General features: G+C 49.9%; 1 protein-coding gene across 6 annotated transcripts in view; it reads right to left on the bottom strand.

The window, feature by feature from the left end:
* Positions 1-12,155: 12,155 nt before the first annotated feature.
* Positions 12,156-15,998, bottom strand: part of KMT2C (lysine methyltransferase 2C) — a 286,669-nt gene continuing 282,826 nt past the window's right edge. For all 6 annotated transcript variants that reach the window (XM_047762929.1, XM_047762935.1, XM_047762930.1 and 3 more), the window contains 3 exons: positions 15,865-15,938; positions 15,529-15,637; positions 12,156-14,277 (listed from right to left, as the gene is read on the bottom strand). In XM_047762929.1, coding sequence (XP_047618885.1) covers positions 14,185-14,277; positions 15,529-15,637; positions 15,865-15,938 — 276 coding nt within the window. In that variant the 3' untranslated portion in view covers positions 12,156-14,184. The remainder of the gene's footprint in view (positions 14,278-15,528; positions 15,638-15,864; positions 15,939-15,998) is intronic.

The raw sequence follows: 15,998 nt of genomic DNA, 5'->3' as shown, positions 1-15,998 counted from the left end.
TTGTTGCCTGCTCACTCTTCTGTCTTGGGCTGGGTCCTGTAGTCTGAATTATCCTGTGTATGTGAAACGTGGTGAGAGATACACTGGAAATCAGCCGATAACCAATAAGCTAAGTCGCACCCTCTCCTCAGAGGGTGTTTCATTTTCTTAAACTATGTGAGGTTGAAGGGGAAGGTTGTGAGCTTGGATTCTTTACATTAGAGTTGCCTGTGAAACACCCAAGTTGTTAAATAGACATTTGCATGTGGAGGCCAGGATGTCCGAAGCTGTATCTCAATTAGAGATACACATTTAGGAAGCATCTCCATATACTGCGAATGTCCTAATAGAAAGGAGATTTTTCCACCAAAATTACTTCTCAGAGGAGACATGGTCTCAGAGTATTTTCTTAGCTATTTTATCTTGAAACACAAAGTAGTTTAAGTACCACACTTGAAACACGTTGGAGACTAGCATACTCTTGTTACATACATACTCAACATTTTATCTGTCATTCTCCGGCAGAGACCAGCTAGAGGGTGGTACCTACAGAAAATAAAGAGCAAGGCGGTAGATGTAAGCACAGCAGAAGCGTCAGTCGCAGCAAATGGGGGCGGTCCAGTGGACCCTGGCTTGTGTCCGAGCAGCCTCACCACGTGTTGGCAGATGAGCAGCAGAGGCCCTCACCTCTCGGACAGGAGGTCCAGGCCTCGTGGACACTTGGAAGCTGCAGAGTGAGAAGAGATGGGCCAGGATGACGGAGGAGCGCTGCCTCCTCTCACGGGCACACCCAAATCACTACTTTTTGCAGAACTGGCATCACTCATCCATGAAAAAGACCAGAACCTAGCAGAAAAAATCTTCTACAACTCAAAATATAGGAGAAGGAACCACAGCCCAGACAGATAGGAGGGGCCGAGTCACAACACCGTCAAGTTCCATCCGAAGGGAGAATAATTCCAACCGCAGAGGTTCCTCCAAAGGAGCGAGGGGTCCGAGCCCCACATCAGGCTCCCCAGCCTGGGGCTCCTGCGCTGGGAAGACCAGCCCCCAGAGCCTTCGGCTTTGAAGACCGGAGAGCTTTCTCTCGGGAGTCCGCAGTGCTGGGGGAAATAGAGGCCTCCGTCCTCAAGGCGGCACGCAAATGGTCCCGCTCCGGGACGCGGGCCAGAAGCCGTGGTTTGAAAGGTGCCTGCATCAGAGTCACCTGCTGATCTTGGCGAGCCTCCCAGAGGCAGGAGGCCAGGGCGGCTCGCCCAGGGGCCACAGGCCCTGGTGCAGAGCGTGTGCTGCCACATGGTCGCTGGTGCTGGCGAGGCCCATTTTGGACCTTGTGGACATTTCCCCTCCACCTTAGTAGCCTCAGGACCCAGCCCCACCCTGGGCCAACAGCATGTAGCCGCCCGTGCTGGGACGCCTCGGGCCAAGCAAATAAGTGGGCCCAGACTCAGCCCTACCCACCAACAGAGGGGCTGTCTTAAAACCCCCTGAGCCCACAGCTGCCCCTGGACGTGGCCCTGCCCACCAGTGCACAGGCAAGGACCTGGGTCCCAGCTTCACCCACCCGTGAGCAAGCGTCAACCTGAGAACCCCCGGGGCCCTGCCCCCACCCATCAGTGGCACTGGCTCGCCTCAGGCCCAGCACCACCCACCAGCCAGCAAACTAGTCAAAAAAAAAAAAAAAAAATCACAGCCACACAGCAGGCAGACTCGGCCCTGCCCACTAGCAGCAGGATGTCTGTACCCTTAGGAACCAGCCCTACCCACCAGCAAGCCAATGCCAGCTCTGGGACCCTTGGGCCCTGGAACCAGACCCCAGGACCAGGCTCCGCCCACCAGTGGGCAGACAACAGCCCCAGATCTCCAGGACCCTAACTCAGCCCACCAGTGAGCCAGCACTGGCCCCAGGGCCCCCTGGGCTTCTGCAGGCTGCCAACTGTGACCCTGCCAAGCAGCAGCCAGCAGCCTCTGCACAAGGCAGGGCCAAGCCAACCTGACTGCCCACAGCAGTCACCCCATCACAAGAGACCCACACAGCCCACTGGGCGGGACCCCTGGAGCACGTAGCTCTGGTGATGAGAGGGGAGTGTGGTGCTCGCAGAGGGCGTCTCCTGCGAAAGGCTGCTTCAAGGCCAGGAAACAAAACCAAGCTGCCAAAGGCAAAGAAACAGCCAAGTCAGGCAGAAGGAGGGGCCAGAGGATCATGTTCCAAACAAAAGAGGACAATAAAGCCCCAGAACTCAGTGAGGTGGCCGTGATTAGCCGTCTGCCCAAGAGAGAAGTCAGCCTAGTGGTGGCAAAGGTGATCAAAGACCTCGGGAGAAGCACGGACGACACAACAGCAAGTTAGAAGTTCCGCACAGAGCAGAACGACAACCATGCCGCCAATGACTAGGATAAGCAAGATGGGAAATGCGCTGGAAGGACTCGGTAGTAGACTAAATGAGACAGAGGGACCACCCGCGAGCTGGAAGACAGTGGCGAAATCACAGGCGCTGAGCAGAAGAAAGAGTGAGAAGTGAGGCCAGTTGGGCAGGCCTCTGGGACGACATCAGACACGCTAATCTTCTCACCAGAAACCATACAACTCCTAGAACAGGCAGAACACTCTTTCACATAAATCATAGCAATGTTTTTTTGGATCTAGCTCCTGAAGCAAAGGAAATAAAAGCAAAAATAAACAATGAGACCTAATTCAATTTAAAAGCATTGGCACCGCAAAGAAAAGGTGAACAAAATGAAAAGACAACTTACCGAATGGGAGAAAATATTTGCAAATGATACGGCCAATAAAAGGTTAATATCTGAAATATATAAACAGCTCATAGACCTCACCATCAAAAAAACAACTGGTAAAAAAAATGGGCAGAAGGTCTGAACAGACATTTTTCCGAAGAAGAGAAGCAGATGGTCATTAGTCACATGAAAAGATCAACATTGTTACTTGGAGAAAATGCAGATTAAAACCACAGTGAGAGATCACCTCATACCTGTCAGAATGGCTGTCATCAAAAAGAACATAACAGCTGGGAGTTCCCTGGTGGCTCAGCAGGTTAAGGATCCAGTGCTGTTGCTGCCGTGGCTTGGGTCACTGCTGTGGCGTGGATCAGACCCCCGGCCCAGGAACTTCCACGTGCCCTGGGTGCAGCAAACAAAACAAAACAAAGCAAACAGATGTTGGTGAGGAAGCGGAGAGGCAGGAACGCTCCTCCGCTGGTGAGGCGGATGGGAACTGGTGCAGCCACTGTGGAAAACAACGCAAGTTTCTCAAACTACAAACGGAGCTACCATGTGACCCAGAAATTCCCCTCCTGGGCAGGTATTTATCCCCAAAACAAAAACAAAACACCACACACCAAGTTGGAAAGCTAGGTGCACCCCAGTGTTCACAGCACCATTACCTACAGTCACCAAAATGTGGAAGCAATTTAAGTGTCCATTAATTAATGAACGGAGTATAAAGTTTCAAAAACGGTGGATCACTGTGCTGTGCATCCGAACTTTATATAATATTGTATGGCAACTGTAACTCAATTGGAAACATTTTTTAAAATGTAAATGGGCCTAAGTGCCCCAGTTAGAAGGCAGAGATGATTCGATTGGATAAAAATGCAAGCCCTGACTATATGCCGCCTAAAGAAACTTTAAATACGAAGACACGAATAAGCTAAAAATGACAGGATGTGGGGTTCCTGTGGGGGCTCAGCAGATGACGAGTCCAACTACAATCCATGAGGATCCGGGTTTGATCCCTGGCCTCGCTCAGTGGTTAAGGATCCGGTGTTGCCATGAGCTGTGGTGTGTAGGGCAGCAGCTGCCACTTCTGAAGACCCTGAGAACTTCCATGTGCCACACATGGAAGAGACAACAAAAAAGGGGGGGATATATGTGCATTGAAACCAATTTGAAGACATCTATCTATGTTAATATTAGATGAAGGAGATTTCAGAGCAAAGAACATTCCTAAGGGTAAAGAATGTTGTTTTATAATGATAAAGGGGTCAGTTCATTAAAAGGAAATAGTCCCAAACATTTATATACCTAATAACACAACTTCAAAATATGTACTGAAATTGTTCCATCAGAACTGCCAGAGAGGTAATATCTACCTTTAGAGTAAGATCAACACCCCTCTCAATAACTGATAAAACAAGTGAACAAAACAGTAGGACATAGAAAACCCGACTAATACAATCAACCAACTTGACATAGAACATAACATTTTTTTAAGGACACAAGAAATATTAACCAAGATCCTATTTCAGGCCATTAACAGATTTATACAAATTCAACTCATGCAAATTACACTAGAAATCAATAAGAAGAATAACTAATACAAATTAATAATAGGAGTTCCCGTCATGGCGCAGTGGTTAACAAATCCGACTAGGAACCATGAGGTTGCGGGTTCGGTCCCTGCCCTTGCTCAGTGGGTTAACGATCCGGCGTTGCCGTGAGCTGTGCTGTAGGTTGCAGACGCGGCTCGGATCCCTCGTTGCTGTGGCTCTGGTGTAGGCCGGTGGCTATGGCTCCGATTCGACCCCTAGCCTGGGAACCTCCATATGCCGCGGGAGCGGCCCAAGAAATAGCCAAAAAAAGACAAAAAAAAAGAAATTAATAATAAAAAAATACCTGGAAAATCTCAGTTATTTGAAAATCAGGAACATACTTCCCAGTACAATAATCAAAATGCCATTTCCACCAACAAGCGCATGAAAAAAATGCTCCACATCACTGGTTATTAGAGAAATGCAAATCAAAACTGCTATGAGGTACCACCTCACACCAGTCACAAAGGCCATCACTAATAAATCTGCGAAGAAGAAGTGCTGGAGAGGGTGTGGAGAAAAGGGAACCCCCCTGCACCGTTGGTGGGAGTGTAAATTGGCACAACCACTATGGAGAACAGACCTGTGGTTGCCGAGGGGGAGGGGGAGGATGGACTGGGACTCGGGGGTTACAAACTATGGCTTTGGAGTGGATAAGCAATGAGACCCTGCTGTCTAGCACTGGGAGCTATATCTTGTCACTTGCGATGGAGCAGGATGGAGGATAATGTGAGGAAAAGAATGTGTGTGTGTGTGTGTGTGTGTGTGAGATTGGGTCACTTTGCTGTACAGTAGAAAATTGATAAAACACTATAAATGAGCTATAATGAAAAAACTATCATTTAAAATTTTTAAAAAAGGAAAAAACCCAAAAAACAAAAAGGCTACTTCCAGCTGCCAGAAAGCGAAAACATGTCAAAGCCTGCAGGACGTAGCTCCTCCAGGACTTGGAAATTCTATAGCACTAAGCTGCGTTAGAAAAGAAAAGAAAAGGATAAAAGTTTAAAATCAATGACAGGCTTCTACCTTAAGAGGAAAAGAAGAGCAAATGCAGAAGAAACATTAAACATCAGGATGGAAATAAATGAAATAGGAAGTAAAAAATTCATGACACCAAAAGTTGGATTAAGAATATTAATAAAGCTGTTAAGCTTTTAGTCAAAAAAAGAAATAAAAGGCAAATTACCAATATCAGTAATGAGTGGCAAGCTCACTGGAGATTCTACAGAGGCTAAAGATAAGAAGCAACCGGACATCCAGTGCTTGTGGGAATGCGAAGTGGCACAGCTGCTTGGAAAGGCAGTCTGGCAGTTTCTTACCCAACTAACCATCCTCTTACTAGATGATCAAACACCTGCACACGAATGTGTCCAGCAGCTCTCCTGGTAACTGCCAAGGCCGGGAAGCAACTAAGATGTCCTTCAGTGGGTGAGCGGGTGGATAAACTGGCACATCCAAAGTAAAATTAATGCTAAAAAGACATGACCTATCAAGCCATGAAAAAAGATGGCGGAATCTTCAATGTATGTTACTTAGTGAAAGAAGCTGTCTGAGATCTACATACTGTAGGATTCCAGCTCTGTGACATTCTGGAAAAAGCCAAACCGTGGCTATAAAATACCATTGGTTACCAGGGGCAGGCGGGGGTGGGGTGGGGGGGGGGAGACAAATACACAGAGCACAGAATTCTTTTTAGGCAGTGAAACTACTGTGTGTGGGATATTATGACAGTGGATACGTCCGTCAAAACCCACAGACTGTACAAAACCAAGAGGGAAGTGCAATGTCAGCCATGAACTTCGGGTGACAGTGGTGTGTCAGGATGGGTTCCCTGATTATAACAAAGGTGCCGCTTCGGTGCCGGGATGTGCTGGTGGGGGAGGGGCGAGTGTTCCTCTCCACTTGGTTCTGAACCTGAGATTGCTTTAAAAAAATAAATTCTATTTTCCACAGGGGTTGTACCAGTTTACTTTGCCACCAACAGTGCAGGAGGGCTCCTTTTCCTCCACACCCTCTCCAGCATTTGTTATTTGTTGACTTGTTAATAATGGCCATTCTGACTGGTGTGAGGCGGTACCTCATGGTAGTTTTGATTTGCATTTCTCTAATTAGTGACTTTGAGCATTTTTTATGTGCCTGTTGGCCATCTGTGTATCTTCTTTGGAAAAATATCTATTCAGGTCTTCTGACCATTTTTTAATTGGGTTGTATTTTTTTGCTGTTGAGTTGTGTAAGTTTGTATATTTTAGAGATTGAGCCCTGGTAGGTTGGAGGTACCTCAGAAAACTAAGTATAGAACAACCAAATGACCCAGCAATCCCACTCCTGGGCATATATCCAGACAAAACTTTCATTGAAAAAGATACCTGCACCCCTATGTTCACTGCAGCACTATTCACAATAGCCAAGAGACAAAAGCAACCTAAATGTCCATCGATGGAGGAATGGATAAAGAAGACAAAGTACATATATACAATGGAATATTACTCAGCCATAAAAAAGAACAAAATAAGTTCATTTGCAGCAACATGGATGGACCTAGAGACTCTTCATACAAAGTAAAGTAAGTCAGAAAGGGACAAATACCATATAATACCATATATCTGTGATCTAATAAAGGACACAAATGAACCTATCTAAAGAAAAAAGTTCATGGACTTGGAGAACAGACTTGTGGCTGCGAAAGGGGAGAGGGAGGGAGTGGGATGGACTGGGAGTTTGGGGTTAGTAGATGCAAACTATTGCCTTTGGAGTGGATAAGCAATGAGATTCTGCTTTATAGCACTGGGAACTACATCTAATTCCTTCTGATAGAACATGATGGAAGAAAATGTGGGAAAACGAATGTATGTATGTATGTGTGACTGGGTCACTTTGCTGTACAGTAGAAAATTGACGGAACACTGTAAACCAACAGTAATTTAAAAAATTTCTTTAAATAAATTCTAGTGAGATCCCATTGTGTCTCAACTGGTTAAGAACCCGACATAGTGTCTGTGAGGATGTGGGTGTGATCCCTGGCCTTGTTCAGTGGGTTAAGGATTAGGTGTTGCTGCAAGCTGTGGTATAGGTCACCGACGTGGCTCAGATCTGGCATTGCTGTGGCTGTGGTGTAGACCGGCAGCTGGAGGTCTAATTCGACCCCTACTCTGGAAACCTCCATATGCTGCAGGTGCAGCCCTAAAAAAAAGGAAAAAAGAAAACCAGTGTTAATTATGATGTTGGTAACACAAGAGGAAAGGCGCATGACCTTGCATGGAAAACGTTTGACAGAATTCAACACCCATTAACAATAAAAACTCAGCAAACTAGGAATGGAAGGTAAATTCCTCAACCTGATAAAGACAGACTCTGAAGAACTGTTGATGGCATTATTCAAACAAACAAACACACACACGGGGTTGGGAACAAGACAAGGATGCTGGTACTTACCACTTACGTTCAACATTTGTCCTGAAAGATTTAGCCAATGCAGCAGACCAAAAAAAAAAAAAAAAGAAAGAAAAAGAAATAAAAGGCATATACATTGGAAAGGAAAAAGTAAAACTGTCTATTTGCAGACTATTATGAAGTGTGTAGAAAAAAATAGGAAAATTATAAAAATACTAAATATATGAGTTTATCAGGACCACCAAATAAAAGCTCAATATAAAAATGAATTGTACCTGGGAATCCCCGTCGTGGTTCAGTGGAACCGAACCTGAGTAGTGTCCATGAGGATGCAGGTTTGATCCCTGGCCTCGCTCAGTGGGTTAAGGAGCTGGTGTTGCTGGGAGCTGTGGTGTAGGCCGGAAGCTGCAGCTCCCATTTGTTCCCTAGCCCTGGTAGTTCCATATGCCACAGGTTAGGCCGTAGAAAAAGAGGAAAAAAAGGAAAATATAAAACATTGCTGACAATAGATGAAGAACTATACTGCATTCGTGGATTGGAAAACTCAATATTGGAGTTCCTGTTGTGGCTCATTAGTCATGAACCCAACTAGTACCCATGAGGTTTCGGGTTCGATCCCTGGGTGAAGGATCCGGCGTTGCTGCGGCTGTGGTGCAGGCTGGCAGCTGCAGCTCCAATTCAACCCCTAGCCTGGGAACCTCCCTATGCCACGGTGCATGCACAAAAAGGCAAAAAAAAAAAGTCAAAGTCATGAAAAGCAAAGGTGACCAGGGACTCTGTCCCCAAAGAGAACTAAAGAGACACGGGGGCCGGATGCAATGTGGTGTCCTGGACAGGGTCCTGGAACAGAAAAGGGATGTTAGCGAAAATACTTGCAGGGAAATCCGAACAATGCCTGAAGTTCCGGGAACTGCTGGTGAATGAATGTCCCTGCAAGATGCTAACACTGGGCGAGAGCGGGCGAGCGGTTCGGGGACTCCCTGGGTTATCTCTGCAACTTTTCTGTTAATCTCAAATCATCCCCAAGTGAAAAGCTTATCTGCAAGTCCAGTAGGTCTAATGCCGCTACTAGAGGTACAGAAACGACAGTCCGTCACAGCATTATTCCTGAGGAAAAACTGTCAACTACTGAAACATCTTTTAGAGGTTTTTTGTGGTTGTTCCCCCTCCCTCCTTTTGTTTTTAAGGATAAACAGGGACATTTTGTGTGTGTCTGTAGGTGAATGTGCTTGACTATGCATAGGATCTCTCTGGAAGGATCTGCAGGAAAACAGTAGCAGTGGTTTCCAGTGGGTCTGGAAAATTGCAGAAGCAGGTCTCATTTTTTTACTATGTGCTTTTGGGGTATATTTTGAATTCTTAGCATGTGCAAATAGTAACATTTAAGTAATTTTGTAAATGTTCTGTTGCTTGAAAATATTGGAAACCACTGAGCTGCATGATCTCCCGGTGATGCTTAGTGATTCCATTATGCCAACACAAACTTTTTTTTTTTCATTTTTTTATTACTCAAATGAATTTATCACATCTGTAGTTGTATAATGATCATAACAATCTGATTTCACAGGAGTTCCATCCCACGGCCCAAGCACATCCCCCCACCCCCAATGCCAACATTTTTATTAAACTAAAAAATATAAGGCAGTTCTAATCCCGTAACAGCAAATATCTTTACACAAGTATTAATTCACACCGTCAAGAGCCCTGGATCACATTCCTTCCTCTCTCAGCGGGTCTGTTAGGAAGTAAAGGCGCCTCGCTGGGACCTGAAGGGCCTGCTGCGGGGACCGTGTCCACACTGGGCCTGTGCCTGGGACAGGCCGTGTTCCCGGCACGCTGGGTGCCCTGCCCTCCCCGCAGCCTCCCATCTGCCCGCCTGAGCCTGAGCAGGAGCCCTTGGTCAACTCTTTGGACTCAGCAGGGCAGAGAGGCTGCAGGGAGGGGAGCGGTGACTGCAGACACTTTCTTTTCTTTCTTCTCCTTTGCGCTGGAGAGAAGGCTGGAGCTGCCGGCCCTGCCAGCCGCGTATTTGCAGTTACAGTGACCATTGAGTAAAACTAAAAGGAAAGTGCACCTGGCACTCACACGTGGGCACGACAGCTGGGAGGTCAGAAGCCTCACCGGGGGCAGACCAGGGCTGCAGGCGCCCGGAGGGAGCAGAAGCTTTAGCAGGTGACTGTTTCCTGGCCGGGGCACCGGGATGGAAGAACTGGTACCTCCAGGGTTAGGAAAAGAGAATCAAGCCTGAGTCTTTGAAGTTTCTATGGTAACAGAAGCTGTTCTAGGACAAGCGAGAGGGCTAAGGACTGTCCCTGGCTTTGGCCGTAAGGCGGCAGATGTCTGCAAAATTGTAACCACATTGGATCAGGTGGTGGTTTGGACGAGGTTGCAGAGTAAGAGGACGGGGGGAGCTGGGGGGCGCTCATGCTGAAAAGGCAGCCAGAGTGCTGAAGCCACCACAGTGGGATGGGGGTGGGTGTAGACAGACCTGGTGCGACAGTGAGCATGCTGCCACCAAAGAAAAAGCAGCAAAACCCTTGACGTTTCCATGGTTGGGTAAGAACGTGGTTAAAAGAGTTTCCAGGAGTTCCCGTTGTGTGGCGCAGTGGTTAACGAATCCGACTAGGAACCATGAGGTTGCAGGTTCGATCCCTGGCCTTGCTCAGTGGGTTAAGGATCTGGTGTTGCCGTGAGCTGTGGTGTAGGTTGCAGACATGGCTTGGATCCCGCGTTGCTGTGGCTCTGGCGTAGGCCGGCATTTACAGCTCTGATTGGACCCCTAGCCTGGGAGCCTCCATGTGGTGCGGGTGCGGCCCTAGAGAAGCAAAAAGAAAAAAAAAATTTCAGGCCCCGGAAAGCAGCCTTCAACTGCACGGAGAGAACTTCAGAAGCCAAATTAGGAGCCGCATGCAAGGGGCTGGCCCGGCAGGGAGGGCTGGCCCGCTGCTCAGAAGCGACGACGTGTCCTCCGGAACAGAGGAGCCCGACCCTGGAGGCCTCCGCAGCCTCTGCGTGGAGGAGGCGCCAGGGGACCCTGCGCTGCGCGGAGCCGTGGGAGACCGGACCTTAGGGAGAGGGAGCTCGGTTCGCCTCAAGTACAAGCGGGTTCCCTTTCAGCAGATCACATTAGTATCGAGAACCTTATGGAACCACAGATGAGGGGTGTGTGGTCGTGCGTGGCTTCGTGGCAGGAGCAGGCTGCCCGCCGCCGCCTCCCCCAGACGCGCTCTCAGCCCAGCGTCCTTCTTTGTGGTGATCGCAAAAGGGTTAGCGCCAACCCGAGATGGACTCACTTCCTATGTATTTAAACAGAAAAGAGCTGGAGCGCCTGTCGTTTCAGAGCTGCTGCGGGCGAGCCCACAAGGGGCAGAGGGGACGCGGGGGCGGCGGGCGCAGGCGCAGCGGAGCAGGCGCCAGGCGCTGGGGGCGGAGGCGGCGGCCTCGGGTGTTGGGAGGCGGACGGCGGAGGGGCTGTGGAGCGGGGAGCTCAGGACCTCGGCGCCTCCTCACGCGGCTCCTTCCTGCCCGCGCTCGGCGCCTGGTGCGGCCACGACCCCCTGTGCCGGGACTCGGGGCCCCTCCTGAGCCCCCAACCTCCCCCCCCCCGCCAATTTTCGCCTGAAAAACCAGGGCTGTTGTCATCGCCCCAGGACAGGGCAAGCTCGGCGACTCCAGCGACCAGCAGGCTCGGGCCGGCACCTGCTGCTCCCGCCCCTCCGCGGCCCCGGAGCGGTGGAGTGACGGGCCCTCGCCACGCAGGGCCCTCCTGTGTCCCGCAGCCCCTGGATGCCCGGGTGTGGGACGCGCGGGGCAGGAGGGCATCCGGGCGGAGAGCGGCCCCGGGCAGCGCGGCTGAGGCTTCCTGCCTCGAGAGTCCGAGGGCGAGAGGAGCGGCCCCCGCGGCCCACGGGGAGCGGCTCCACAACCGGGCTTCTGAGCGGTTGAAAGCCCCGTAAATGTCAGATACACGCCACGTGAGAAGCATCAGAGTGTGTGAGTGTGTGTGGGGGCTGCTTCACACACTCACACACACACAAATCCAAGCCCTACATTCAGCGAGTAAATAAGGACGCCTTCAAACAAGGGGGAGCTCCCATCCTGGCGCAGCGGCCACGAATCCCACTGGGAGCCAGGAGGGTGCGGGTTCGGTCCCTGGCCTCCCTCAGTGGGCTCAGCGTCCTGTGCTGCCGTGGGCTGTGGTGTAGGTCGCAGAGGCGGCTCCGGTCCGGGGTGGAGGCCGGCAGCGGCAGCTCCGATTGGACCCCCAGCCTGGGAACCTCCACGTGCTGCGGGTGGGAGCCTAAAAAGACAAACAAGGGAACAGGCAGGCGGGGGACTGTTTTTGACTTGGGCGGCGGTCAACACCCGCAACTTTCCACCTGAAAAGATCCGAGCTGACGGCGCACAGGGGTCCCGAAAGGACAGTGGGGCGGGGAACAGAGACCCGAGCAGCGGCCGTAGATGTAAAATATTTTATTTGTAAATGGTGATCTTCTAAATCTGTGTCCACAAATTCCAAAACCCATAACACTCTGTATACTTCAAAAAATTCAATTTTTGCCAACATTAGATACTATTATACAGAACAGAAAACAGAACAAAAACCCGAGGACAAATACTGGTAGGATGTCAGAATATTGTACAAGAGAAGAAAAATATTCAAGAAACAAATTTCATACAGCTATTTATCAAGAGAAAAATATATACAATTGATTTATTCTGTAAGATAAAAATACATCATGCCATATACATTACAAGTTCAGAACTGCATCACTGAACATACCGACAGCTTACAGCCCACTTGAATTGTGCACACGAAAACTTCATTTTATACTCAGCCTGCGAAGTGTCAGTACCAGAAGTTTAAGTACAAAATAAAAAGCTAACCTGGTTCAAAATGCTGATTAAGTTTCTACAAGCAAACACAAAACAGTGTTTTTTTATCAAAGAAATGTAAACAAACAGTTCCTACCAACACCTTTTAAAACTACACCTTCCAAGACCCTACTGCCGGGTCCTGCAGCTGCTACTGCCGGGTCCTGCAGCTGCTACTGCCGGGTCCTGCAGCTGCAAGCATAATCACGTCTCGTCTTTTTTTTTTTTCTTTTTCAAATTTTTGTGTTAAATAGAAGGCTATGGAGTTAGATTTCAGTTCCTGCTACATGATCCTAGCAATGTTTTACATGATTTTTTGTGGCTTGAAACAAGGTTCTAATCAAAACTACTTTTGCTGAAGAAAAATTCAGCCTCCATTTGGGTGTATTTTTAAGCAGTTATTCACAGTTATCACAAATTGTAAGCACAAAAAAACCTGACTGAAGAAGTAGGGATGCAGCAATATAATATGAAAAAGTTAGTTTAAATTACCAAAACGGCTATAAAAGTTGTAGTCATAGCATACACTCCGTTCTGTCAGAAGTAAGGTGTAGAAAACAATTAAGTACTAATAGATCATAATTTGCAAAAAACCCCAAACACTCTAGGTTGAAATTTTGGTTATTACATAATTATAATGGCATATTTAATAACAAAATTATATTGTAACACCCCTATGAACATTTTATAAGCACCCGAGCTGCTGCAGAGCCTGGTAGCATTTGGTCAATAACTATTTTTATACTGTAATTTTTTCTCAAAATATTTACATATTTGTACAAAGTAACAGGTTTGTTAGTTTTGCAGGTAACAGCAGCAGCTTGGCTTTCTTCTAACTTTTATTTAAAAATAGCTTCATTCACTTATTCAATAATAAATACAAAAAGTTTCTCTTATTTTACAGAAATCAAAAACTACAATAAACTGACTCATGGAATCAAGTATTTAAATGTATTTTAGTGCAAGTTATTATCCCTTAGCTCTATCCCTAAGGAAGTCATTTCAGTACATTCCTTGTTCAGTGGTGTCTACTTTATTTAAAAACACTTTAAATTAGAGGGCCTGCCCCTTTTGCAAATAAGGCCGTGGCCAGCACTTAGGACGACTCCCTTTCGCTGGTGATTTCAGTCTTACATTCATAGGAAGGCCCCCGCCCTGGGGCAGGGCAGCCATCGGCTCTTTGCCCCAGTAAAAGTTTCTCCTTAATGAGACTAAAATTTAAAAAAAAGAAGAGAAAGAAGAAAGAAAAAGAGAGACCAAAACAAAACCCACCCACGAAAAGGAAAAAGAAAGCAAAAGAAACAAAAAGTGCTGGACCCTTCTGGGGTTCCGCTCTAGCCCCAGCCCCCGGGGAAGCTGCTGCTTCGCTCTGCTCTCTGCAGGTGCCTCCACCCGACCGACCGACTGACCGACCGACTGACTGACCGACTGACCGACCGACTGACCGACCGACCGACCGACCGGCTGAGGCCATCGCGACGCCCAGAAGCTAGTTTTCGAAAAGTCATCAAACAGAAAACAAAAACACCTTTCCGTCTGCGAAATTCAAATGGTGTGTGAATCGCTTCTTCCTAGGGACAAGCCGCCCTCTGAGACAGCCGGGAATATGCACTCAGTTCATCCACTTCCGGCAGTTCACGGCGCCACAGTGACAGGGGATCTTGTGCTGGTCGTCCTCAAAGTCAAACTTATAGTCATAGCAAAGCTGCCCACGGCAAAGACACAGCGTCAGCAAGGCCGGGGCGCGAGGGACCTGGCCGCGCGCCTCCCGGGGACCCCGAAGGCCCAGAAGCCAGCCCCTCCCCGCCGAGCGGGCGCCAGGCCCGCAGGGGCCGCGGACGACACCTTCCTCCCCCGAATCTGCTCCCGTGAGAGCGTCTTCTCAGGCCCACAAACCCGCTCCGTCCTCGCGGCCCTGCCCGCATCCCTGCCCGCGCCCGCGGGAGCCCACGGGGTAGGCGCCCCCGGGAAAGCGGACACCGCCGAGGGGCTCGCGGGCCCGTGCGGCGCCGCTGTCCCTGCAGCTGCGGCAGAGCCGCTCCCGCCGCAACCAGGCCACGGTCCCCTCTGCGGTCAAATGCAGCCGCGGGGGAGGGTGTTCCCGCCGCAGATGCCCGGGCGGGCCGGGGCCTGGAGCCCGAGGGCCTCCGCGTGCCCCTCACCAGGGGTCACGGCCACCACGAGGGGACCTCACTACTTTCTCCTCTCTGCTCACCAGGAGATGGAGATGCGCGAAAGGGGCCCTGGGTGTCCGTTCTTGCCTTAAAAAGCACATCCCCAAGAGAGGCCCCCCAATACAAGAATAATCCCAAGGCTCTGAGGCCCCAACAGGTGAAGACCCTCAGGCCCCACAGAACCCGCAGGGCTCGGCGGGTGTGTGTCCCTGGACGCGGCACCGCCCAACGTGTGCTGATCACGACTGAGACAGCGTCGGGAAATGTCAACCGAGGCGACAGACTAACAACCTCACAGGGGCCCCGCTGGACCAGAGCACTCTGCGAGGCCCAAGGGGAGAAACGAAAAATAACGAAGGAGCCGAACTGCCTCAAGACATGTTCGGGAGCCCCTGTGAGCCCGGGCTGGTCCTAAGTGTGAGCGGGGGTGACCGGCAGCCACGGGCACCCCTGAACGTGCTGCCACGGGGACCTCGCCAGAGCTGCCAGCTCCCGGGAACCAGAGGCAGGGATCCCGTGATGCTCTTCGGCCACCAGCTTGAGGATGGGCACAGCTGTTAAAGGCGGGTTACTGACCCAAATGCCAGGCTGGGATCAAGGGGAGCCAAGGCCCAGGAGGGCCGCGAGGTGAGACACGACCGGGGCGCAGGGCCCGACCACCAGGAGGGCTTTTCCAGCAACAAAGGATCGCGAACCAGAGCACGTTAAAGTGTGCAGGAGCGAACTGCCGCCCACAGGGCTGGAAAATCACACACACACGCACGCACAACCTCCACGCTCACCTCCTCTCCTTTCTGGATTCTCCGACTGGAGCTGATGATGATTTTGTGTCCTCTCTCGAAAGTCACCACTTCAGCCACACAGTTAGGTGCACATGAATGGTTGATGTACCTGCAAAGCCACCGTTTCAGAAAACGACTTGCCGTAAAGCAACTGGAAGATGCTTTAAGAAGCTTTCAGCTCCCAGAGAGACCTTTTTCCTAATGACATTTCTATTTGCCCACTGACAGAAGAGGGTACAATTTCAACCAAAGACTCTTTCCGTGAGGGCGTCTCTCCAACGACTCTCAACACTGACGGACCACAGAGAGCCACGGGCGCTCGAGCCCAAGCCTCACCTCGCAGGCCCTCCTGTGAGCGTGGCGTCGATGACGTGGTCGTTGTCCATGCGGAACATGTACACGCCTCGGTTCTGAAAGAGAAAGAGGTCAGAGCCCGCTCCGCCGGACGTGGACCCGCCACCCCGGGCAGC

This window comes from Phacochoerus africanus, chromosome 16 (genome assembly GCF_016906955.1).
Source record: "Phacochoerus africanus isolate WHEZ1 chromosome 16, ROS_Pafr_v1, whole genome shotgun sequence".
Lineage (NCBI taxonomy): Eukaryota > Metazoa > Chordata > Mammalia > Artiodactyla > Suidae > Phacochoerus > Phacochoerus africanus.
The sequence above is the reverse complement of the archived record's forward strand: the minus strand, read 5'-3'. Positions and strand labels throughout refer to the sequence as shown.